This window comes from Podarcis filfolensis (assembly GCF_964270895.1).
Source record: "Podarcis filfolensis genome assembly, chromosome: 12".
NCBI lineage: Eukaryota > Metazoa > Chordata > Lepidosauria > Squamata > Lacertidae > Podarcis > Podarcis filfolensis.
The window spans coordinates 16,827,855-16,853,745 of record NC_139614.1 but is presented as its reverse complement, the minus strand read 5'-3'; the positions used below and the strand labels follow the sequence as shown (position 1 = coordinate 16,853,745).

Sequence of the window (25,891 nt, the reverse complement as noted above, 5' to 3'; positions counted from 1 at the left end):
TTTATTTAGGGCTTTGTATGTAAGCAGCAGGATCCCAAAAAAATGGCTTGGTGTCTGATTGGCAGCCAGTGCAGCACGCTCAGCGCTGGCAGGATATGTGCCCGATAAGGAGCACCAGCCCTCATCTGGGCTGTGGGGTTCTGCCCCAGCTGCAGCCTTGAGACCAGCAGCAAGGGAATTTCAATACAATATTCCAGGCGGGGCTTTCCCCGCAGCCGTATGAAAGCAAAAATAGGCAGGTTAACCAGGTTGATCAGCCAGGTAAACAGGCACAATTCTAGGAAGACAAGCAGGCCAGGTGCCAAGAGGGATCAACAATAGATGAGGTGGAGGATTAAGCCAGCAGCACCCGCTACCTGAAGAACTTGAACTTCAGGTGCATGCCTGGATTACCATGGATCAGGGCTTTCCTCAGCCAGAACTTGCTGGAATTCAGTTCCTGCACCTTTCAAGTCGGCGCCGTTGTCATTCAAGAGAATGAGGGAGGTGTTCGTGACGAGTTCCGGTACCTCTTTTTCTAGAAAAATAGCACTGATTCCTGGGTAAGCTTCTTTGTGGGCCCCGGGAAATGCTCTTCAAAGCAAAAGTCCAGCTTTGTTTAAGCAGCTTTAGCGCAAACAGATCTGTTCGCTGAGGCCTACCTGAATCTGGCTGACCAAGGCTAGAGTGAGAAGGAAGTGAGCCCTGAGGAAAACCTAAAATGGCTCCGGATTCTGGTCTGCTAGGCCTAGTAGAAAACGTGGAGTGGACTTTGAAGCATTATAGTGGACTGGGTTTGGTGGGCCGCTGCCTTCTTTATGGAGGTCCAAGGGACGATACCAGAAAGCCGAACATCACCTCACCTAGTTTCCCCCTTCTTATTGTCATTGTTTTCCTGCCATCGTCTCTTCAGAGGATTTCTCCTGCCCAGATTAGGATTTAATTGTATTCCTAGTGAGTCCCTTCTGGTTGTACTCATTCTTTCAGATGAATGTTTCATCAATATGATTAGGATCACATCTCCAGTCTAGTTTATTCAGGCAATCCGTTGTGACAGCTCAGAGCATAATACTCCCTCAAGGAACTATTTGATACCATGCCTATCATTTTATTCAAATTGTAGTTTGCATTCCACACTGGCAGTATAATGTTCTTCTCCCCTGGATTATATTTCACGAAATCCAGCAAGCACTAAAATCCTTCCCAAAAGGGATGAGATTAATATTTATATTAGCCGACATCATCATATTATTAGCATACGGGGATATTCTGCCAGGCAAGGAGGGGAAGAAAAGGCTGTGCGTGGTCATCATCAACATAATCATAAATCTCTCTGAAGAATCAGGCGCAAAAGAAGAAAGGAAAAAAGGAATTGAAAACATGGCAATGTGCAAGGCTGCCTTGTGAAAAATGAACTTCTGCCCACAAAGATTTACCTCAGTAACCAATAACTACACAGAATGTGAATTTTATCAATGCTTCTTCTTCCAGTTACATCAAATCCTAAAACATCAAGTTGATTGTCCCTGTCCAGCTCCTTTCCCCCATTGTTACAGATGTATTGTCCTATTCTGGGTAAAATCCAAAATGTTGGTCACCATCTTTAAAGACCTGAATGACTTGGACCCACAATAACTGAAGGGCTGTCTCCTCCATGTCGTCCTTTGCGAACCTGGTACCTTCCAGATGTTTCGGACTACAACTCCCACCAGCACCAGCCAGTAGCGCACTGCTTGTAGTCCAAAACATCTGGAGGACATGAGGTTGGTGAAGACTGCCCTATAGGAACGTGCCTATTCCCTTAGGCCAAGAATGGAGAACTTGTAGCCTGACAGACGTTGGACTTCAGCTCCCAACTGGCAAGGTCAATTGTCAGGGATTATGGAAATTATAGTTCAACAAACACCTGGAGAGCCAGAGGTTCCCCACAGGTTTAAGAAGTGATCCCTCTCTGGCCTTTTGTCTTTTGATCCACTACTAATTCGTTTCACTGTTTTTTATTATAGTCTTCGCTTGTATTTTTAAAATTGATTTTTGGTAATTAATGAACTTCTGCTGATGCAAACCACTTTGTGGATTTGCTTCTGGAATCAGAAAAGCAAGATATAAATCCTCTGATAATCAGAAAGTTCTTAACTGCATATGGACAAATCCTTGTAGGCCCAACATATCTGAGGTATTGTCCTTCCTACTCTCTGCCATTGTGCTATCTACTAAAAATTCTCTCTGATCCATGGCCTGGCTCTCCCAGAGGAGGAAAACCAGTATCTAGGCTGCAACGCTTCAAACTGCAGGTGTGGGCTCACACAATTAAGTGATCTTTCACACCGAAATAAATACATCCTAGTGCATAGAGAATTAGCATATCAGCCTGTAATCTGGTAATCTAATTTGTCCACCTGAAATCTAGGAGGAGTATTGTTCCCCACACAAAGATTTACCACAAGCATAGGAACCTGTGGCCATCTATAAGTTGTTTTGACTCCAACTCCCATCAACCCAAGTCAATTTAACCAATGGTCAGGGACAATGGGAATTGTAGTCCAGCAATATCTGGAAGGTCACGGGTTCCCCACTCTTGGTTGAACACCTCAGTGAAAGTTTGGCCTATATTGTCCTTGTTGCCTTCAAACCCCCTCCTCAATTAAATGCTGTCAGTCTTTGGCATAAACTATAGTTTCAGCTGACTTGTATTCTCTCTGTAATGTTTCTCCCCCAGGAAGGAAGTCACCATACCGCACCAGCTAGTGGAAGAGAGGACATGCTTAGTTCAGAAATTCTTACTGGTGAGTGGATTGTCACTGGGGGAGCGTAGGCTGGTCTTTCTCTTTCACCCTGACCTGCCTCGCAGGGTTGTTGTAGATATAAAACGGGGAGGGGGAAGAGAACTGTGTTCACCACTTTGAACTTCTTGGGAACAAGTGCAGGATAAAAACTAAATTTCGCAGAAAATGTCCTTCCATCCATATAAAGCTGGATTTAGAATTGCACCATAGTCTTTCACACATGCCCAAAATTAGCACAAGAGAGGCATGCTTACTCACATCTAGGTATTTTGAGAATTGCTTCATCTGAATGAGGTGCAAGATTAAACCTTGGGCATACAGAGAGAAAGCTGTATGGGTGTTAGCCTCATAGTCATTATACTGTGTTAGGGAGTGGGTGGCACTGTGGTCTAAACCACTGAGCCTCTTGGGCTTGCCAATCGGAAGGTTGGCGGTTTAAATCCCCACGGCGGAGTGAACTCCTGTTGCTATGTCCCAACTCCTGGCAGGCTAGCAGTTTGAAAGCATACCAGTGCGAGTGGATAAATAGGTACCGCTGTGGCAGGAAGGTAAACAGTGTTCCTGTGCACTCTGGTTTCCGTCACAGTGTCCCGTTGTGCCAGAAGCGGTTTAGTCATGCTGGCCGCATGACCCAGAAAGCTGCCTGTGGACAAACACCGGCTCCCTTGGCCTGAAAGCGAGATGAGCACAGCAACCCCATAGTCTCCTTTGACTGGACTTAACCATCCAGGGGTCCTTTACCTTTTTTTTTTTTTTACCATTATACTGTATTTTCTTGTGACTGCAAGCGATAGAAGAAAATACCGCAGCAAATAGCAATGTGTTAATGGTAACTACTGAGCAAAGGTCCTGCTTGTTTGATACACCCACTTTTACCTTTCAGTTGTGTGTACATTACGCTACTAGTTTATTATTGTTTCTAACCTATCATGTGGCTATTTATTTATTTCATTTATATCCCACCTTTTCTTCCAAGGAGCTCAATGATAGCATACGTGGTTCTCCCTCCCTCTTCATTTAATCCCCATAAGAACTCTGCGAAGTGAGTTGGGCTGAGAGGCAGGGAATAGTCTAAGGTCACCCAGGTAACTCCATGGCCAAGTGGGGTTAAATCCAGGTCTCTTGGTCCTAGTCCGACACTCTAACCACAGCACTACACTGGCATATTTCCTCCAACATGTCATAAACTTCTGTGCTTTTAATTTGATGGATAAGGAATGGTGAAGTTGCTCAAACTTATGAAACCATCTGCCTTCACAGCCTTCTTACCTATCTGGGGGTGGGGAAACAATATTGTTAGGAGGGGTAAAGGTAAAGGACCCCTGACAGTTATGTCCAGTCGTGAATGACTCTGGGGTTGCGGCGCTCATCTCGCTTTATTGGCCAAGGGAGCCGGCGTACAGCTTCCGGGTCATGTGGCCAGCATGACTAAGCCGCTTCTGGCAAACCAGAGCAACGCATGGAAACACCGTTTACCTTCCCGCCAGAGCGGTACCTATTTATCTACTTGTACTTTGATATGCTTTCGAACTGCTAGGTTGGCAGGAGCAGGGACTGAGCAATAGGAGCTCACCTCGTCGCTGGGATTCGAACTGCCAACCTTCTGATCGACAAGCCCTAGGCTCTGTGGTTTAGACCACAGTGCCACCCGCATAAGCTTAGTTGGTGGGGTTGCATAAGGAAAACCTGGTGGGTCAGGTCAGTGGCTCATCCACTCTCCAGCATCCTGTTCTCACAGTGGCCAACCAGTTGCTTATGGGAAATCCGCAAGCAGGACCTGAGCTTAAGCACACTCTCCCCTCCTGCTGTTCCCAGCGACTGCCATTCAGAAGCACATGCCCTCCAGCAGTGGAGGTAAAACATCAGGGTTGACAGAAGCCACTGTAGCAGAAAGCTGTGCTTGCTGTGTATGCTCTTGGGCACTAGATGGCGTCGCATTTGTTTTCTTTGAGGTTCTGGGAAGCTCCGATGCCCAGTTACCAGAGCTTTCATACTGTATCTAAAAAGAAAAACTCCAGAGCAGCATTTCTGCTTTCTTCCACACACAAAAAGGCAGAGGAAATAAGATCTGCTCCAATCCTGGCAATACCGTTTGGCCCTTGACCCATTTGAGGTGCTTTTTGTTTGTTTGTTTTTCAATAAAGCAATGCATAAAATGTATGAAATAAACAAATGACTGTGTTCTACCATTGCTTCCTACTACTAGGAAAAGGTCTCTGGACACAGAGCTCTTCCCAGACTCACCCTAAGCTCCTTGCAGTCATTAGAATCAGGATGCTTCCAAATTGGTGCTTATCCTTGGACCGGAATTTCTCATGCATGCAAGTTTTTCTCAGTGCCTGCATGACATCATTTGTATGCATTGGAGCATGGGGAGGGCACACACTCCTCAGGGTTCTTTCTTTCTTGTACACTTTCTCCAGAGTTTCCCCAGAAGCCAATGGCTGACTCATCTCCTTTCACTCTGATTGACTCCAATCGGCAGGAAGGATATGAAGACCTTGGCTAAAAGGCTCCTCCTTCATCCCAATTGGAAGCCTCTAGGATGCTGGAGACAGAGACCCTGCTGCAGAAATAGTAGTGTATCTTTGACCCCCCCCCCCACAACCCTAGGCCACTACACCTGTGTGAATGCAATGCCCAATCATCTCTGAGCATTGGCGATGTTGGCTGGGGCTGATGGGAGGGCAACAAGTTCACCTTAAAAGCTAACTAAGAGTTACTAGTGAGTGATTCTCTTCCATTGGGCTAGATTTGGACTTACATGTGGCTGAGTACACATGCATAGGATTGCACTGAGGCTGTAGTTCTGCGAAAGGAAATAATTCTGGGAGCAAGTCCCATTGAACACAACTGTACTCTCTTCCAAGGTGATGTGCCCTGGATGGTGCTATTTATTGTGGCATTTGTGGCCAGAGAGCTTATGCCAAAACCAGTCTGTTCCTCCTCCAAGTAATGGTAAAAAAGTAAAGGAGCTCTGGACAGTTAAGTCCAGTAAAAGGCAACTATAGGGTTGTGGCGCTCATAGGGCGCCAAGTTCTGGAGGGCGCCAGGGAAGAGGCGGAGGCTGGGCGCAGCGCCTCCCGGCATCAGCTCGCCACCCTCACCCACCTTGCTGAAGCAGCGCCATGTCCGGAGCCTCCACCTCTTCCCCGCCAGAGGAGCCACTGACTGCCTCCTCCAGCCCCACAAAGCTTGCCATAAAAAAGTGGGCAACTCTGGGAAATGGGGGGGGGGGCGCCGGAGGGATCTTTGCACCACGGCGCCGGATATACTTAAGATGGCCCTGTTCAAACCGCCAACCTTCTGATCAGCAAGCCAAAGAGGCTCAGTGGTTTAGACCACAGCGCCACCCGCATCAGTTGCTCCAAGTACTGTAAAATAACATGCTGTGTCAACTTAACGGGAGGAAGCCCCAATGAACATGAAGGGATTTACCTTTGAGTGACTGTCCAGATGATTCATTTACAGCACACCTCTTTGTGGGCAGAAGTTCATTTTTCACAAGTATTAGTATTTAACCACATTTATATACCACTTATTTTTTGTTTATTGGTTTTATTTATATACCTGCAGGTCTCAGAGAGAAACCCCACAAACTTGGGGTCTCCACCTGTTGTTGGACTACCACTCCCATCATCCCTGACCACTGGTCCTGCTAAGCTAGGGATAATGATGGGAATTGTAGCCCAAAAACAGCTGGAGACCCAAGTTTAAGGAACGCAGCATCTCCAGGTCAGGTATGGACCCTTTGGCGGTCCCTCTGGTTTCAGTGGGGTGGGGCATTTTAAAGATTTGGGGGAGAACAAACCTTTTTGTCTGATCAAAGAAGCTGAAAACTTAAGGGGTAAAAAAACTAGCCAGCCACCTTTCAGAGAGAACAGAAGGATGAACCAGTCAGACAGACAAACCTGGAACTAGGCCGGCCAGAAGTCCCTGGTGTGCCGGCCCTGCTATTCCAGGCAAGCAGCCTTTACTGCTGCCGTGGATAAGGCTTATTGTGCGCGGTCTACTCGGGAGCAGGTGCTCGATGGCACTCCAGGGTGCGCCCGGTTCATAGCTGTCAAGTGTCCCTTATTTGAAGGGACAGTCCCTTATTCCAGCGCCATGTCCCGCTGCTGTCCCTTATTGATGGATGTCCCTTAAATGATGTCCCTTAAATGATGTCCCTTAAATTTCAAAGGAAGCAGCTCCTCTCCCTCCCTCCCTGCCGGCCAGGGAGGAGGGAGGCTCCAACTGTGTTGCTTGGCTGTGTTGCTCACCCAATAAGAAGTCTAAGAACTACTGGGGGTGGAGCTTGCATGCCTTGTGTGTGGCTAGTTAATGCAAGCTGAGGGGGTTTTGAATGTTGGACGCCGTTTTGTTGCACGTGCTGCTGCAAACTTTGCAGTGCAAAGCCAGGCCGGGGAGCCATCTTAAGTTGAGGCTGCATAGGCCTTGTGGTGCATGTGATTCAGATTCTATTCAGTTGAACCTCTGGTTACAAAGCTGGTTGGACAGTGTTCTGGAAGCTACCAGCATGAGTTTGACCAGATTGCAGGAGGACAGGAAGACTGGAGTGCCTGGAACAGGTGAGGCTGCAGGTCCCTTATTTTGGCTGCTGGTCCCTTATTTTCAAGGCTGCTGGTCCCTTATTTTCAAATCTGTAAATTGACAGCTATGGCCCGGTTTGCGCAGGAAGCTGAGAGGGAGGAAGCGGCGGTCAGCCTCGGGCGGCAGCGTGGACGCCTCGGCCTGGGAGACCCACGATGCGCTCGTGACTTTTCGCACAAACTCGCAGGAGTCCCAAAGGGCACGTTTCCCAGGGCCGGAAGTTCTACTTTAAATGCGCTTGGGGAGAAAGAGATCGGAGGAGAAGGAAGGGCGGTTGGAGCAATCGCCTCTGAAAGGAAGCCTCCCAAGGCTGATTCCACCAAGGGCCGACGGGCCTGAGAAGGGGGATGCCTCTTAGCCGCCTCCCCTGCGGAAATGGAAAGCGTAATGCCGGTGGTCAGCAAAAGAGATTTAAAGACTCCCTCAAGGCAAATATATAAAAAAGTAGTATAAATACCAACAGCTGGGAAACACTGGCCTGCCAGCGCTCCAACTGGAGAACAGCCTTTACCAAAGGTGTCATGGACTTTGAAGACACGAACTCAGGACGCAAGGGAGAAACGCACTATGAGCAAGGGACGCTTGGCAAATTCCTCACCATGATCAACTCCTGTCCGGAAACCAACGTCCCCACTGTGGAAGGACGTGTGGATCCAGAATTGGCCTCCACAGTCACTTAAGGACCCACTGTTAAAACCGTGTTTATAGAAGACAATGGCTACGAGTGATCGCCCAAGAAGAAAAAGAATTTTATTATATGCCTTCTGATGGGGTTGTTCCAGCCACTCTGGGCGGCTTCTAACCTATACAAAAACAAAATAAAAGATTAAACTTTTAAAAGCTTCCCCAGGGCCCAGGGGGGTGAGGAGCCGAGATCCGCTGCTCCCTTCGCGAACTGACGCCTGGCCGGCCCCCTGTACAAGGCAGCGGATCCTGCGCGGAAAGGGGCGCAGGGAAGCGCACGTCCCTAGACGCATAGGGGGGAAATTCTGGGACTGGGCACCAGGCGGGGAGGGGACCGGGTCAAGGGCTTTCGCGCAAATGGGTTTAAGATGGGATTAAATGGTCCTCTTTGACTTGACACGATTAAAAAAAGCGCGTGATTTTCTCCATCCCTAGCAACTGGAAACCTGGACGGTTTGGAGAGGGAGGGTGTACCCGTGTCCTCGTCGCTTGTTTCCTGTTGGCACGTTCAAAGCGTACGGCTTCCCACCTCAAAGAATACAGGGAACTATAGTTTACCCCCTCACCGAACTACAGTTCTCAGCACGCTTAACCTACTACGTTTCCCAGCATTTTATTTTTATCTATTTTTTTGGCGGGGGACTCGTGCGCTTGGCTGGCCTCAGTTAACGCTTTAAATGTATGGTGCGTATACAGCCTGTAAAGAACGATTTCCGACGGGGACCCCGGAGACGTCCAGTTTCTGGACGCCCCAATGGCGGGGTCCCTCTCGCTTGATAGAGACGCGCGCCTGAGAATCAACTCGCGCGCGCTCCGCGCTCTCCAAAATCCGGATGCGATTGTAGGTAGCACCGAAAGGACGATTAAAAATAATAATCACCAGAAAGGCTGTGTATGTGTGTGGGCGCATTTGCGTGCGAGTCAGGCCATACATAATCGCTCTTGCACCTTTTCTGTCTCAGGCATTGCCTTTGATCGTAAACTGTTCAGATTAGAACCAGTAATTCAACGAAAAAGCCAAAGATTTCATTTGCAGAGCGCCCAGCGAGCCTATGTTATCGGGCAACTAACAAAAGAAACAAAAACTAATTCGGGCTGCAATCCTAACCCGACAGACCTGGGAGGAGGAAGCCCCATTGAGTTCAATAGGACTTCCATCCGAGCAGTCACGGCTAGGACTGCGCTGTCAATAGGTTGAAAAAAACATCATCTGGAAACATCGGCTGATCACTTTCGTCCTCAGCCTTCCTGGAGAGTTTACGCGCAGACTTTAGCGAGGCTTGCTCTTAAGTAAACAGGCGGGGAGGAGTGCGTTTGCGCGTACCTTGCGCATCCCCACAATACCGACCCCGCGGGTTTGCTGTGTGGCAGCCCCGGGTCGATCGTCGTCAAAGGACTGCCGTGCCTTAAGTCCATTGCTTTCAATGGGTCTATGCTAACGTCGAATATTTACCCACTGTTATTATATACTGCCTCATTTCATTGTCTCCACACACACAAAAGAAATACACAAAAATCTTTAGAGCGTAATTAAGGAGGAAAACACAATGCATTGGAGGTGGGTCTTCCCTTTGGCTGTAACCAATGAGCACGGCTTCCGCTGCACCGTTCAGCTTAATGTACGCGCCCTCGGGGCAGGGAACAGTACTGCCGCCCGCCCGCCCGCCCCAGAAAACCCCCTTGCATGCACCAAGTTCGGTGGTGGTGCAATGTAAAAGTCAATAAGGAGTGCAGCTCTGCAGTGGAGGTTGCAGCCTGGAAACGGCGGGAGACCAGGCCCGTCCGCCCCCCCGAGGCGTCTGTCGCTCGATCGGTGCGCCTCGCTGCCCAGGCGCAGCCTGCAAGGTTGCGCCGAGGCTCCTGCAACTCGCTGCCCGCGTCACCTTCGCGGAAAGCCGCCGGGGCTCTCTTAACTTTCCTCCGCGGTTATTGTAAACAAATAAGGCGCGATCCTCCAGGCTCTGCGATCTCGGTTTAAATATAGGCTTGTTTGTCAGTGTCATCCTTGGCGGATTAATTAGATACATTTATTCGCAATTTGGTGTCTGGCACCCCCATTTTAGGAATGCCTTATCACAAGGTGTTAATTGGGGCCAGCCAGGCACTTATGTTTCCATTAAACAGTGTGAGGACTTTTCGCAAGTTGTTTTTTCCCCTTCTCTCTCCCCCCTTCTACCTTCTCTAACCCCACCCCCCAACCACCACCTTTCTTCTTCTTTTTTTTGTTAACTGTGCAGTGCAAAAATATACAGGCTGCTGCGCGAAAACACTGCGGCGGAAAGGAAAGGAGGGAGTTACAGAACAACGGAAAACGAGGGAAAGGGACCTTGGGAAGAGGGTGAGAGAGGAGGGGCAGGCAGGGAAAAAAATGGTTTGGCAGAAGGGCAGAACCACGATCTTGGGAAATGATGGTGGCGCTGGGAAAGCTTGGTGACCACCAGTTGGATCGTGGAAAATGGCGAGCCTTCGGCACGCACAGAACTCTTCATGCGGAGGGAGATGGGCAAAGGGTAAGGACTCTGTGGGCTCAAAAAAGCTGCCTATAATCGGAGCAGCGCTGGTGCAGCGACCCGACGCAGCTTCTCGATGCCTTGGCAAGGAGTCCCAGTCCATAATGGTCACTTTCCCGTTTGCCGCCCATGAAAAAGGATAGGTTGCCAAGGTTTGTAACGCTCAAAGCGTAGCACAAGTAAAATCTCGCCCCACCAACGCCAGCTTTATAATGATTCCCAAGCCTACTTCTATCGAAGGAGGCAGGCAAATAGGACTGGAGCTTTTATCAGCTCTTTGCCTGCATATTCTGTTCCGGCGACCCTGCATGGTTCCGTTTGCAAGGGAATCAGATGACCTAGCAATCGCAATGCACTTGATCCACGTTTGGAAGCTTTGCCTTACGCATTCCCGCCCCGCGCCCGGTCCATAGGGACAAGAAGACCGGCTAGTTCTCTGACCCAAGGATGTACATTTCACCGGAGCCCCCTTTTAAATCAATGCGCTCCGCAGCAAGAGCGCTGTGGATCAGGTCGCGCTTAGATTTGTTTCATTTTAAAGCCGGGCTCCTTCAAAAGTTTTTTGTTATTTAAACGTCCCCACTATTGGGAAAATTAAAAGGGAGGCCCCGCCTATTCGCCCGCGGTAGCTGCGAAGAGCACAGCCCAGTTTTTAAAACTGGGAGTAGCGCGTTTCCATCAGTTTTTCCAAGTGGGAAGAGGAGAGAGGATACATAACGCGCGAGGATGGGCTCCCGTTGCACCAGCCCCTCTCTAGGCAAGGTGGAGAGCTGCCGCTTTGATTTACATGGGAACAAAAGCTCAAGAAAAAGGGATAGGAAGGGCTCCCCTCCTCCCTCGATTGCTTCACTTTCCTAGCAGGGAAACTCCCCGGCAGAAGGGCTTGTTTTGGCACCGCTGAGCGCCAAGCCCCGTTCGTGATCTCCTTCGCGCGGCTGGAGGAGAGGGAGCTCTCTATGTATTTTCGGGGAAGAGAAGGTGCAGAAGGCTTCTTGTCAACCGGCTCCCGGACGGTCAAGGCAAAAATACGCCTCGCTTCCCAGTTCACGGCGCGTCGACCTGGAGCGCAAGTTCAAGTAAAACATTCATAATGAATTTAAAGCACGCGAAAAAAGAAAGGGCTCAGCCGACAGAAGACAAAATGCCCACAGAGACGCGCTAGCCTGCATAGTACTAGATTGCTAATCTGACGCGCAACAGGAGTTTTAGACCCTGTTCTTCCTTGCTTCCATCCCAGTCTAGACGTCTTTCTTTTTGAGTGATGCTAGGGAGAGGCAACCAGCTTCAGCAAATATCCACCTGGCAGGACTAGCCAACAGACCCACCTGCACAATATCTGCGTAGGTAAAGTTGAAGCTTGCCAAACTCCCCAGCCCTGGTGTCTGGAGCAGGAGAAAGTGGGCAGCTCTTTCATCTTAGCCCTGCAGCTGTTAGGAAGTGGAGCTGGGCTCCTGACTTGCCCCCCCCCCTTTGAAATAGCCCCTTCCCCATTATTGAAGGCCATCACTCATGTACCAAGCCACTGAAGATCTGGATTCCTGCGTCTTGCTTTGGGTCCTCAGATTTCCCACTTTGGGATGGAGCACAGGAGGCCTTTTAAGTAGCTTTAGACTTCCACATTTTTACATTTAATTATTATTATTTTAAATTTGCTTCTAAGGTCCTGCTGCAAACTTATTACTAACAAGGGATAGAGGGCACACCGACTCTCAATTCTCCTTTGCAGAATTCAGCACCTATCATTGCAACACATTTATTAAAAATCATTATATACAGACAAAAGTCTCAGCTTCACCCCCCCACCCCACCCCTGCAATAAAACTAATGCTTTGTTTTAAAGTCTTTTGCCATCTCGGCATTGTCTCATAATATTTATAGATTGAGCAAGAGGAGTTACAACACTCAGTTCAGAACGGCTGAAAAATACATTCACCACCTACCAATAAATATATATTTTGATGTACTCTCAGCATCAGAATCCACTTTGAAGTTGTTTTAAATAAAGAACTCCCAACACGCACCGGCTTCAGACACTCAACTGCACTGCCATGACTAGAACTACACAGAATGTTTTGTCATAGTCCACAATATATCTAGACAACACAGAGCTGTACATTTAATACTGGGTTTTTGCTACCTTTGTAGGATTCCTTCACTGCCATAACTTTCTGCCAAGTCATTTAAAATCTCCCCAGAAAAAAGCAAGGCTTATTCATTGAGCCAAAAGTTTGGTTTTTGCATACATCATGAAGAAATACTCTATTGATAAAGCCTCCACTTCGAATATTTCCACTATTCAGCTACAACAATAGATCCAATAGGGTAGTAATTTGTTCAATAAGCACCTAACTCTTCCCTCAAACTGTTTGTTAGTGCACAGCACTTACGCACTGGCCTGATTGTACAACCTTTGCTTTATTACCCCCTCCTTTCCTGGCCCTTTCTGAAAGCCACACTTAAAATCAGAATGATGCTTAGAGATTCTCCCTCGCTGTCTCCTTAGCTGGGGGTGGGGAGCAGGAGGGGGTGGGGGGTAAAGAGGCCAAGTCATTTTGGAGTGCTACCCAGTTTCTTCCCTTTTTTACCTGCAGAAGTCAGTCAAAAAGCTTTGGCACCTTCTATGGAATTGCACAAGAACATTTTTTTTCAAAAAGGTGGGAAGGTAAAGAGTTCCTTTGGCAACATTTGTGCAAAAGACCTCCGCAACACCACTGAAAGATTATAGCCAAGTCAAGTTCTAACACAGAGACTAGGGCTTAAGAACTGGTATAGAAAGCATAGTAGCCCATGCCTTTGGAAGTGTCTTTGCCATAGTCCTCGGCATTAATGTCCTCACACTTCATCGTGGGGGAGTTTTCGTTGCTGGACGTGCTTGGGGAGAGTCGCCGCCTTTTGCAAGCGCCTGTGTAGACTCCAGAATCGTTTGAATCTAGAGATTTTATGGATGGTGGCGTCTCTATCCAGGATGACCCCATTTCTTCTTTCACTTTCTCCTTAGAAAGCAGGTCTTCGGAGAAACCTGGGGGGCTTGTCCTGGAGGCCCAAGGTAAGCCAGCGGACATTTTCCTCTGGTAAGAGCCTCTGCTCCCCCATCCAGCCATGGAGGAGAACGTAGGGTCAGGGTAATAGCCCAAGGCATGGGATGTCTGCAGGGGGAGGGACTTGATCCCATAAGGAAGTAAAGTACTAGGAGAGTAGTCTGTTTCGTAAGAGTTCATGTCCAGTTTGTTGGCCCCAGACTGCTGGACTGGAGTGACAAACCATCTCTGTGGAGGATTGGCCACCTCTTCGTTCTGCTGAGGCGAGAGGAGCCCGTTTGTCTGAGGCACAGTTCTTTCCCCGTTATAAAATCTAGTCGGTGGCAGGTTGTTGACAAATTGTTCCTGGAAGAAGGGTTGCACGCTGTACCGGGCTCCTGGGACAATCTGGTGGGATCTAGGAGAATCCGTGGGAGATGGAGTTAATCTGTCATTTTCTGAAGCTGTGTACATGCTACAAACACAAGAGAAAAACGCCTAAGATATTGTTCTTTACCATTTAGGATGTTGGCATTAGCATGCAAGGAGAGATGGCTCAGTCCCAAGGAGATCATGCTGGGCTGGCCATTTATTATATAGTCAAGATTAAAGTCAACAAATATTAAAGTCTATTTAAAGTATACTTTCTGCAAATTCTCCCAGTTAAGTTCACTTTGAAACGCAATATAAAAAGTTTAGCTAGGTGAGGAACATTTAAAAAACACACATGAATATTTATTTATTTGCAGTGGTGTATGTGCAAATTTAGACCTTATTCCAGAATAAAATCTTGTGCTACTTTTACTTTCTGGAAACCCAGTCAGCTGCCTCTGCTGCAATTTAGGTAAGTGAAGAGCTGAAATAGCTTGCAATCTAACATTCATTTTCACCTAGATGGGAGACTATTTTTGCTTAGAAGAAAGTTCCATCGCTCTTAAGTAAGACACTTTGAAGATTGTTGCTAGCTACCAATACAAAAGCTCTTAAATTAATGTAATTTTAAAAATCTGCACTTTTATAGAATAGAACTATTTGTACCACATAGAGATGAGAATACTACTTACGAATCATAGTTGTCCCGAAAGCCTTTTGCAAAAGGATTATGGTCAATTTTAAGCTGTGTGATCTGAAAAGTAAAGACAAAATAGTGGTGTCTACTTAGATACCTCAAAATCTGTAAAAAGACGATAATTTCCTTTGTACATGCAAAAAGGAGAGGTACTTATTTAGAAAGCTTTTGTGTATTTCTTTAGGAAATCAAGTTAACAACTATATCTACAGCAGTGGTAAAACAGACAGATGTGGAGCTGCTTGAGTGGTATTCAACTATGTTTTACTCTGAGTATACCCACTGAAATGAACACAACTAAGCTAGGTCCATTAATTTTAATGGGTTTACTTGGAGTAAAACTCAGTTGAATACCACCCCTTGCTTCCAGTTAACAAAAGTATTTAAAGCTCAAGTTTATCACTCTCTTTTTTGTGTTCCTATTTTACCTCTTAATTTATGAAGGGTATCATAGCACATCCCAGATAAAAGCTATTTAGCATACCAAGCATATTTTATCCTTACATCAGTGTTCTGATATGCAGTCACAGCAATGAATTGCGTTTCAGGGAAGTTAAATGTCTGTGTCTTAGAGGAGTCATTCATGTCCTCAACACCATCTTCTGTCACTTCCACAATGTGGAGACGAGGCTGATATTTATGCAGAGATTGAAGTACTATCATCTGGAAAAGATGAACGCTGAGTTAGTGCACAATACTTTTTTTTAAATCCACCTGACATAGGGAAGGAGACTTTCAAATTTTGCAAGCCTTTAATACGGCACTAATTCCCATGTCCACATGCCAATTTATAACTTTAAAAAAGGGACAAGATGTACTGTCGAGATGACTCCAGCAAATTCAGAATTTACTGGAGACCTGTTTCAAAAACCTACTGAATCTTCCTTCAGGTTCCAGGAACCACAGATCAACTAAGCAAACCAAATTTAAGTGTGTTGTTTTACCTGAGTATTATTATTATTGGCCCCTTTGTTATTAGTTAGTTTTAGTTTTCCAAAAGAGATCTCTTGTCGCATCCAGTGGGCTCCAGTGTTGGGAGATTCAGGATGAACATAAACCTTGTTACCTGTAAGATGGAAAGAAGATGAGAGTCAGGGAAAGGTGCATTTCATCTCTCCTACGTGTACTTGTGTAAATTAGACATTTCCCCAAATCAGACATAACACCAAGATGAAATGCACTCTCTCTTGTGTGCCACGACAAAGGAAATACTTGCACACAAGAATGCACATCTAATAGGATGCTGGGTTGCAGCCATTGGCTTTCAGTGGCAGGGAGTCTGCAGGGTCCATAATAAAACCATGAGCATGAAAGGGAAAGAAGGAAAAATGCTGAGCCTTCCTTTAATTTCCTAGCAAGCTGGAGTAAAGGAGTCCTCCAAACCCCCTTTTTTAAAAAGCACAGTCGCTTTCTGGAGAGGATTCATCTCCTTTAGATTCAGAGAAGTCACATTTCAAAAGGCTGTATGACAAGGCAATTAATTTCCCTGCCTTCCTTGTCTATAAAGAGCTTTGCATCTGGATTCTGGATGAAGCAATGAAGGCATGGAAGGAAGCTGGAGGCATGAGAGAAAAAAAGTCTCCTTGCCTGCCCGTTCCCCAACCGCTTACCTTGCATGTTGTTATCGGCTTTGCCACACGTCACCCACTTTCCCCCTTGGAAGCGCCAGTGGTTGGGATCCGCCAAGATCACTTCCACGAAGACGTTGTAGTGGGCGGTGGGGTTGAGGCCGGTGATGTTGAAGCTCAGGAAGGGGAACATCCGCCTGGTATTGGAAAGAGAAAGGAAGGGGGGAAGGCGCGCATTTAGAAAAAGGGAATCGAGGCCGCCTGCATCCCTGAGCCAGGAGCCCCCGCCGATGCTCTTTGGCAGCGCGCTCCGGCCTCGGCTAGCGCCTGGACCGAGAGCGGGAGGCAGATGGCGGCTCCCCTCGCGGGGTTTATATTTAGAGAGAGCCGCCACGAGAGGCTTTGGCTCCAAGTCTCGCTCTTCTGCGAACTTCCAGAGCGACGGCCTCGGAAGGAGAGATCGGAGAGGGCAGCCTTTCAAATGCAGCACCTCGAAGAAAGAGGGACACCACCAACCCCATCCCAAATAGACCCGGATCCGAAGGCTGGAATAGTTTCAAACCCGCGCTTGCCCTCGGTTACAATTTATATATCACACGCACAGAATTCCCAGGACAGAAACTAATGGCACATTCTGTTTCCCACCCCGTCCCCAATTCTTTTTATCTCAATCAACAATTATGATGGAAGGACTGATAGTGCCGGTTTAGGGAACACAAGAAACCAAATATGTTTAAATTGGGGGGGGGGGGAGAGATAGAAAGAAACCCTACAAGTATGTCTTTCCTACTTCGAATCAAGCACAAGGATGATTTCGGTGGGGAAGGTTTCGATCGACCAGTCATATGTTATAATTGCACTCCAGAACCCCAAATCCCTCAAATCCTGAAATTTGGTTGGCCTCGCTAGCGCCATAAACCCAGGGCGTTGCCTTCCTCCCCCAGTTTAACGTCCCGATCGTAAACTAACGAAAAAGAACCTTATTACGATCGGATTTTATTTCCAAGCAAAAGCAAGTTCGGTTTTCTGATGCTTAAAAACACCGGCACTACACAGCTCGATTTAAGAAATTTCTTCTTTAAAAAAATAAAATAGTTTTTTTATTTCTTTTAAATCAAATCCCGCCCCCCCCATTAGCGTATACTTTTAAGTACGTGAACTGGAAAAAAACGAGTTTCAGAGCGCAAACCTGCGCATGTTAGTTTCCTATTGAAGCCCCCCTGTGTCCAATGGCGATTACTCTCGGGTAAATGTGCACAGGGAAACCTTTGAGGCGGGGGAGAGAACAACTGTTGACAATCCGGGGAAAGCTGGGACACACCTGATGACAGGCACGCAAATACAGAGAGCAAATGCAAACCAATTCAGCTCCGGATCCCTTAAGACTAAATCAGTTTCCCCAGCTCTTTCTTAATTTGATGAGATCCCGCGCCGAAAGCTCCTCGAGCCGCTCTCCCAAACGGATTAACTCTGCGCCATTTCCTCGCAAATCCGATCTGCCCCAGGTCCCGAAGTCCCGTCCCCCCCCCGACTCCCCAGGAAAGAGACAAGCAGCGGCGTTACCTGCCCTGCTTGGTGATGATCATCTCGGTCTGGTGCCGGTGGAACTTGAGCCAGAGCGGCCGGTTGCACAGGAAGACTTGGGCTCGGAGCGCGCCCGCCCCGCCGGGCATTGCCAGCGCGCCCAGCCCGCCGCACGAGCCCGCCGCCGCCGCCGCCGGGTAGGGGCTGTAGAGGCTGCCGGGCGGCGCCCCCTGGCCGTACTGGTAGGCGCCGGCCGCCGCCGCGAAGGGCGTCCTGCCTGCCGCGCTGGGAAAGCCCCCCGGCGGAGACAGGACCGAGCCGTACGGGTAGCGCGCGCCGCCCGACGCCGGGTACATGGAGCCCGGCTGCGCGCCGCCCGCCGCCCCGGCGTAAGGGAACAGGGCGCACGGGCCGCCCAGCTCGCCGCCGCCGCCGCCCTGCGGGCCGGGCGACTGCAGGTAGTAGCGCTCGGGGCTCAGGCCGTCCAGAGTGTAGCGCGCCGGCGCCGGAGCCGGAGGCAGAGGCTCTTCCTCCGCCGGGCAAGGCGAGCCTTTGCGCCCGCCGTCGGCCCCCGAGGCCGCTTTGGCGGGAACCTGGCCGGCGGCGGCGGCGGCGAAGGGAGGCGTGTCGGCCGCCGCCTCGGCCTCGCCCAGCAGGCCGGCCGCCGGAGGCCCCGAGGCGCCGCCAAACTTCTTCGCGCCCTTGTCCAAGTCCAGGCGCGGCGGAGACCCCGAGCTGAGGTGGCGCGTCGAGCTGCCGCCGCCGCGGCCGCCCGCGCTCTCCAGCGGGTAGAAGGGGGCGCCGGGCAGGTTGGCCGGGCTGCCCAAGAGCTGCTCCCCCAGCTGCATCGCCTCAGATGAGCCGCCCCGCTCGCCACCCGCCCCCAGAAGTCCCCTCACAACTCCGAGAGAGCGGCTCTGCCGGGAGGCGCAAAACTAGGCGCTCACTTCGCCTCAGCCGGCGACACAACAACGTCCTCGGTTCCCCTCAAAGGCACCGAACAAGGGCTTGGGCCGCCTTCTGTGGTAACCTCATTTACAAAAAGAAGAAGCCGCCCCCACCCACCTGACCTTCCCGCCTTTAAATGCCACACAATTGACTGCGATTGACCAAGCCGAGGAGCGCTTTTATAGGCGCGCGCGCGCGCTCCTCTCTCGCAGCCGGGGAGGGGCTTGGAGGCGGCTCCATTCGCCGGCGAACCTCTCCTTCCCTCGACCACCTATTGGCTGGTCTCGGTGACACTAATTTAATTAGACAGCTACTAATTGGAACAAGTCACCTGCGACTCTTAAGTGCTTTTTAAAATAATTTTTAAAAGATCCCACACACCAGCCCCCTCAATTCTTTACATGAAACTTTACACGGACTTTATGAGGCGGGGTGTGGGGAGAAGATGCTGGGTATTTAGAGTAGTCCCTACTTGACGTGGGCTAACCAAAAACACCACGATTAAAGCTTCCCTTAAAATGTAAAAGCGAGGCCTGGTTTTTTTGAGCGACGTCCTTTGAAGGCCGCAAGTCAACTTTCTGAGGGGAGGAAATGAAAAGGGAGCCGACGCCTCAGAGCTCAGCGGGGCCGTCTGCGTCCTAAGCGGCCATTTCCCTCGTCGACGAGGGGGGCCTCGCCTTCCCGGGCTGGCCGGCCTCGGAAAGCTCCCTCAGAGCAGCAGCAGCGACGGAAGGCTCCCCTCAGCCCTGTCAGCGCTGGAGGAGGGAAGAGGCGACGGGGCCCATTCCACACCTCCCCTCGAAAAGGCGACGGGCCCCATTAAGGCGTCTGGGGCCGAGCCCGGCCTCTTCCCTTCTCCCCGCGTCGAAGCCGTCGCGCCCGCCCCCCTTCCCCGCTTTATACGCCGCGGCAGTTGCGTCGGGATGTGTTTGTGCAAGACCTGCCGAGCACTTCACACCTTCGCCGGGATTTCCTTTAAACCAGGCGGGGGAGGGAAAGGACGAGTCGCGCTCTCGCTTCAGAACACCCTCGCCTCCTTCTTCCCCCTCGCTTTGAAAGGGGGAGGGAGAGAGAGGAAGAAAGAGAAGCCCGGGAGGGGGGAGAGAGAGGACAGGGGAAGGGGAAAGGGTTTGCCAAGGCAATTGGCTGCTGCTGAAAACAAACAAACAGATCTGGCTTCCCTCGTCTGAAGGAAGCAGGGCGAGACACAGATATTCCACAGCAGCCCGACGACTCCTTTCTAGGCCCGAGCGAATCGGACGGCTAACATAACTCGCTTCTTTCAAGTTCCTTCCCCGCGAAAGCGCTTTCCCTTAAGAAACTACGCGCAAGAATGGAATCTGGTCTGAATCTGGATCGTCTGCTGCTTCGGTTTTGTTCAGGACAGCAAGCAAGGAGGGAGGAGAATGGTCCGTCCCATGAACAAGAAAAAGCGAGGAAAGCTTTCCAGATTTCGCTGGAGATTCAGCTGAGCCTGATCAGTTTCAGAGCCCAAGCGGGGGAGAAGCAGGCTCAGGCGGGCAAGCGAGGCTCGCGCTTCTCTTGCGCAGTGCTCGTCTCAGCGAGGCTTGCGCAAGAGAAAGACCCGTGGAACCGGCTCCTGAGTTTCCGGGATCTTAGAGAGGACCCGGGATGGGGCGGTTTGGGGGAGATGCTTCCAAACTATTCAGTGTGGTACACTGTCACCTAAAACAACAACACACAAAACAAACACCTCTCTTGCACAAAGGCATCTAGAGTGGCACAAACACTGCATTTGAGAAAGATGCGAAGGGACGGTGGCAGAGCAAGAGGTGGAGCTGCCGAGCTGGTCCGGCGGCCTGTTCTTGAAACTGCTTCTAGCTGAGTCTCTTACTTCATTCCGTCGCGCAAAAGCTTGATATTTGCAAATGGAAACAGGGACAGGAACGAGGAGCTCCAGTACGGAGAGCAACAACAACAAAATCCCACTTCGAATTTGCAGTTTCTTTCTCTCTTCCCCAAGTCTTTATTTCTCGCAAACCCGGGCATAATTAGGCGTCCGGGCGTCAGCGCTTTGCGGATATTAGGCCGATGCAAGTTGTTATAAAATATTTCATTTGCATAGGAAGAGATTAAACCTGTTGGTCTGAAGACCTACCGATATTCGTATAATATAGGTTTAATTCCCTAGGTTTCTGACAGAAGGGAATAAACGTTTTGTCTTAGTTCTTTCTTTTTTTAAAATCAGTTTTCAAAGAGACTTAAAAAGCTACCCTTTGCTCATCTTCAAACGTGGTTACATTTCTTTAATGCCTGAAATTTTAACATCGCAATTGCTAAACCTTGAAAAAATACCTTAGCGTTGATAAATACTAAATAGCAAAAGAAGTTCCTTTCCCGTTCCGTTTTATAAAATATTGATTACAGACGGATCCTAACCATGCTTAGATAGAAACGATTTCTACGGACTGCCGTGGAATTTACTCTCAAGTAAGCCCTTGAAGTTACGGTAATTCCTCCTTTCACTGCGAAAGCAGCTTATCTGGTCTGCAGAGAATTTGTCTCTTTTCCTTTAAGCCACAACATTTGGCTTGTAACACACGTTTGTTGGTTGTTCTTAAATATATGTGCACCGATTTCTTCGAAACAGAAGCAAAAGCAGTACATACTCTGACCTTCCAACCAACAAATAGCAGGAGACAATGTTTTGGATGGGGGCGATGAACAAGGAACAGAAGTTTTGTCTTGCTGTTTACTCTGGCACTGACTTAGTTGCCAAATCAGATACTTCTCCGACTGAAAGCGATGCCCTTTGGGACTATGTTGAAAAAAGCTCAAGATGAAGGCTGCATTCTTAAACAGTCTCAACTGGGTGTTAAATGGGGACTTACTTTGGAGTAAACATGTATAGGACTGGGCAGCACAGGAAATAATTTCAGACGATATCATTGGATTTATCGCTCCCCTTCTTCCCAGCTTGTAGCTACTACAAACGTACATACTCTACTCTTGTTAAAATTTCCAGTTATTTGGATTTACATAGTTTAAAAAGTACACATTAAAATAAAAGGCAATGTTATTCTGGTTTCTTTCTTTCTTTCTTTCTTTCTTTCTTTCTTTCTTTCTGGACTCTAAATCCATAAACCTGCTCCCACAGTCTAGAGTCTCCACCCGGGATTTACAGCAAATTTGTTCAGAACTCAAAACTAACGGTCAGTGAAGCAATAATACATAGCTGTTAGAATGAGAAGGTCTTTAGCGTCTGTTTGTAACCACTCGCTCCTTGCAGCCCGATCTATAGGAGAACCGCCCCATATATTCCAACAGAAGCTACTTTCAACTACTGTGTAGATACTTGAGGTTGCATTTAAAAGCTGCATTTTCCGGCGCACTCCGTTGCAAGGACACGCTGTTGCGTTGTAGGCTGAACTGCTGGGATGAAATTTCCTTAGACCCAGTCGCAGTTGAAGCGGCTCTAGTCATAAATTTATAACCAAAGTCACAAGGAGGGAACAGAATGGTTTGCTTACAATGCTCAGTCAATCAGCACCTTGGAGAGAGGCAAAAGCAAGCCAAGTCAGGAAGGACTCGGCGTTTCTGGTTTCTACGCTCCCCTTTTAAACTTATTTCGTATCTCCTTTCGCTGTTTATGAAGCAGAGCGATTTGTCTAACTGCGTCATGTGTTCCTTTCCTTTTTGCCTTCATTTTGGTTAAACTCATCTTTCTTTGGTTAGCATCCTCCCTATGCTTGTTTGACAAAGGTGCAACGGGGGTGGGGTATTTAACCTGACATTCATTTGAACTAGAAAGAGCCCTCTGTAATGCAACCTTGACGGCCAAGTTCCTCCACGGATTTTTTTTGTCCTGAGGGCTAGGGAAATCCTAACCCATTTTATGGAATTTACACACCCATAATGGAGAATCGGGACAGGAAGCTGGCTAACTCTTTTCTGAATGCTCTAAACTGACCCAGATTTAGGGTGTAATCCAGAACCACTATTAGCCACAGAGATCTGGCTGCTGGCTGGAGGCAGTCTGCAGACTTTTGCAGATCCAGTCCTGTACACAATGACTTTGCCTTTTTACTAAATTCTCACCAAATCCTGACACATCAGATACCATACACTGGGTAAAGTGAACTCTAGTCCATGAAAGCTGATGCAGTAATTAATCTATTAGTCTTTAAACTGCCTCAATGACTCTCTCTGTGTGTATGTTATGTAGACCACCAAGCTGTTCTAGGAGGAAAACTTGTGTGAGGAATGCTACAAGATCAAATCTCGTCAAACCACCACCGTAAGCAAAAATAATAAAATATATATATTTTTATTTATACCCCGCCCTCCCCAGCCAAGGCCGGGCTCAGAGCGGCTTACAAGCAATAATAAAAACAAGATGAATGATTACAACTTAAAAACAAAAATAAAATACAACATTAAAATAATGGAACATTAAAATATTAAAATGTAGCCTCATCGCAGGAGGAGAAGGAAAAGAAAAAAGAAAGAGAGGGAGGGAGGGAATCAAATTGGCTCCAAGCCAAAGGCCAGGCGGAACAACTCTGTCTTACAGGCCCTGCGGAAAGAAATCAGATCCTGCAGGGCCCTGGTCTCATGAGGCAGAGCGTTCCACCAGGCCGGAGCCAGAGTTGAAAAGGCCCTGGCTCTGGCTGAAGCCAATCTAACTTCCTTAGGGCCTGGGACCACTAGGGTGTTGTTAGTTATGGACCTTGAGGCTCTCCGTGGGGCATACCAGGAGAGGCGGTCCCGTAGGTACGAGGGTCCTAGGCCGTGAAGGGCTTTAAAGGTCAAAAGCAGCACCTTAAATCTGACCCTGTACTCCACCGGGAGCCAGTGCAGCTTGAAAAGCACTGGGTGAATATGCTCCCATGGCAGAGACCCCATGAGGAGCCTCGCTGCAGCATTCTGTACCCGCTGGAGTTTCTGGGACAGCTTCAAGGGCAGCCCGCGTAGAGCGAATTACAGTAGTCAAGCCTGGAGATGACCGTCGCATAGATCACTGTGGCCAGCCATAGTGAACTTCCAAAATCTACAGTAGAGCAACATATTAATTAGGCCAACCAAAATGACACCAAGCAGTGTGCAAGCTTTTGAGTTCTCCACAACTCTTCTTCAGGCCAGAGGGAAAGCAAAGCAAGGTGGGTGGGGAGAAGAGAAAAATACATTTATTGGCTGATGTTGAAGCCATGGAGTCTGCATCTGGTCACAGTCCACTTTCAAGATGAAGTGTCATAGGCATGCCTAGTACATGAGGCTCAGCTAGGTGCTCTGCAGGTTTCAGGTTGCACCTAAGGGTGTTGGAGAGAAGGAACATGCCATGGCTGACCTGTCCCTTCTTTGGGAATATAATCTGAATATAATCATATATCTGCTGGGAAGCCTTAACTGCTATTTCAAACCCAGGAACTTGCGCAGACCAAATTTAACTCAGTTCAGGTTTCCATAATAATGCCGCCATCATGCCCTGCCTGTGAACTGTCTAAAGCAGTGGTTCCCAGTTGGTGGTCCATGGATACCAGGAAGTCTGCATAATCCAACCAGGGGGTCTGGGGCACCATTCACATAACAAAAACTACCATAGAGGTATCGTCCCCCGCCCCCCAAAAAGTAGGGGATCCATGGCTTGGCTTTTGAAAGACAGGAGGTCCGCAGTACTTAGCTAATTGAGAACCGCTGGTCCAAAGCACCTGCCTATCTATTATTAGGAAAATGGATTCTTATTATGTGCCATATAGTACTAATGTCTGAGACACAGCAGTAAAGGTGATGGCAGCTACAAGCATTCCACATCACCCAATACCACAGTTCCTTTTAGTTAAACCTGAGTGCAGTGGTACCTTCGGTTACAAACTTAATTCGTAAATCCGGTTACGAACTTAATTTGTTCCGGAGGTCCATTCGTAAGCTGAAACCGTTCTTAACATGAGGCGTGCTTTTGCTAATGGTGCCTCCCACTGCCACTGCATGACTTCTGCTCACATCGCGGGGCAAAGTTCGGAACTGGGAGCATCTACTTCTGGGTTAGTGGAGCTCGTAACCCGAAGCGTTCACTAGGAGGACGGTATATAACATGAGGTTCCACTGTATTACTAAGTTCAGAAGCCATTCTTTTCTTCCTTTTCACCTAACAAAAGGTTCTTAGCAAACAAATTCAAAAAGTGAAATATTTTCCCAGACTCATCTCCACCCACCTGTTGAGTTTCTGCCTGGGACACAGCTGTTAATGTCATGTCAGAACCCCTGGATGTTGACTCTTATGTTCATTCCTTAGGATTATTTTTTCAAGAGGTTCAGAGTGCAAAGCACGTTCTAATGGGACACACTCAAGGCTCTGAACAGGTCAATTAACTAATCCACACTTCCTAATTTTAAACATAATGTTTACTTGGAAGCAAGTCTGAAGCCTAATAGGGCTTACATTGAAGTAATGTGCTCAGGATTGCAGATCTAATATCTTAATGGCACCCAAGGCACCAGCTCTCTTTCAGTAATTTGTTGTTGTTGTTTTGTTTTGTTTTTTGAAATCATTTTTATTTTATTTTTCAAGTGTAGAATTATTAGAATACCAAGTACATATCTGTATGTAGAGATTTCTCTGAATCTCCAGACTTCCCATCCTCCCCTCCATGGGTCCTATTGTTGACATTTTCAACTGCATATTATTTCATAATCTATATTTTCTATCTCTCCATATTGTCCATAATATTTGTTACATTACAAGTGTTATTAGAATCCTGATAATGTTTTCATCTGCTTACAGTGGTCTCCTAAATAAATTATAATTTTTTCTCATTCTCTCTTGAAGTTTTTGTCTTCTTGGTTCCTGAGCTTTCCGGTCAGTTTTGCCATTTTGGCATAGTCCATCCGCTTGGTTTGCCATTCCTCTTTGGTAGGGACTTTGTCTTCTTTCCATCCCTGGGCTAGTAACATCCGTACAGCTATTGTTGCATGCATAAAAAATATTTTCTGCTTTTTGGGATGTTGGTACCTACAGCTCCTAATAAAAAAGCTTCTGGTTGTTTTTGGTTTTTTACAAAAGTTATTTTGAACATTTTTTCCCCAATTCATTATATATAATTTCCCAGAATGCTTTTATTACCTTACACGACTACCACATATGGTAAAAGGTACCTTCTTCTTCTTTACATTTTCAGCAGGTATTTGTACTTGTCTTATACAGTTTTGCTAACTTAAGGTAAAGGAACCCCTGACCGTTAGGTCCAGTCACAAA

At 48.0% G+C, this 25,891-nt stretch overlaps 1 protein-coding gene and 1 long non-coding RNA gene across 7 annotated transcripts in view; one reads left to right on the top strand and one right to left on the bottom strand.

The window, feature by feature from the left end:
- The first annotated feature begins 213 nt into the window (after positions 1 to 213).
- LOC310745642 overlaps positions 214 to 25,891 on the top strand; it is a 30,691-nt gene continuing 5,013 nt past the window's right edge. Inside the window, exons 1-2 of the long non-coding RNA XR_014540267.1 lie at positions 214 to 542; positions 2,699 to 2,765. This is a non-coding gene — a long non-coding RNA (uncharacterized lncRNA). The remainder of the gene's footprint in view (positions 543 to 2,698; positions 2,766 to 25,891) is intronic.
- EOMES (eomesodermin) overlaps positions 12,272 to 25,891 on the bottom strand; it is a 307,841-nt gene continuing 294,221 nt past the window's right edge. For 5 of the 6 annotated variants that reach the window (XM_083578004.1, XM_083578006.1, XM_083578005.1 and 2 more), the window contains 5 exons: positions 16,249 to 16,403; positions 15,583 to 15,704; positions 15,143 to 15,301; positions 14,634 to 14,695; positions 12,272 to 14,044 (listed from right to left, as the gene is read on the bottom strand). In XM_083578004.1, coding sequence (XP_083434130.1) covers positions 13,309 to 14,044; positions 14,634 to 14,695; positions 15,143 to 15,301; positions 15,583 to 15,704; positions 16,249 to 16,399 — 1,230 coding nt within the window. In that variant the 5' untranslated portion in view covers positions 16,400 to 16,403 and the 3' untranslated portion in view covers positions 12,272 to 13,308. Of the gene's footprint in view, positions 14,045 to 14,633; positions 14,696 to 15,142; positions 15,302 to 15,582; positions 15,705 to 16,248; positions 16,404 to 17,769; positions 18,852 to 25,891 lie in introns of those variants that run through there. The other variant, XM_083578002.1, reaches the window with a different exon arrangement.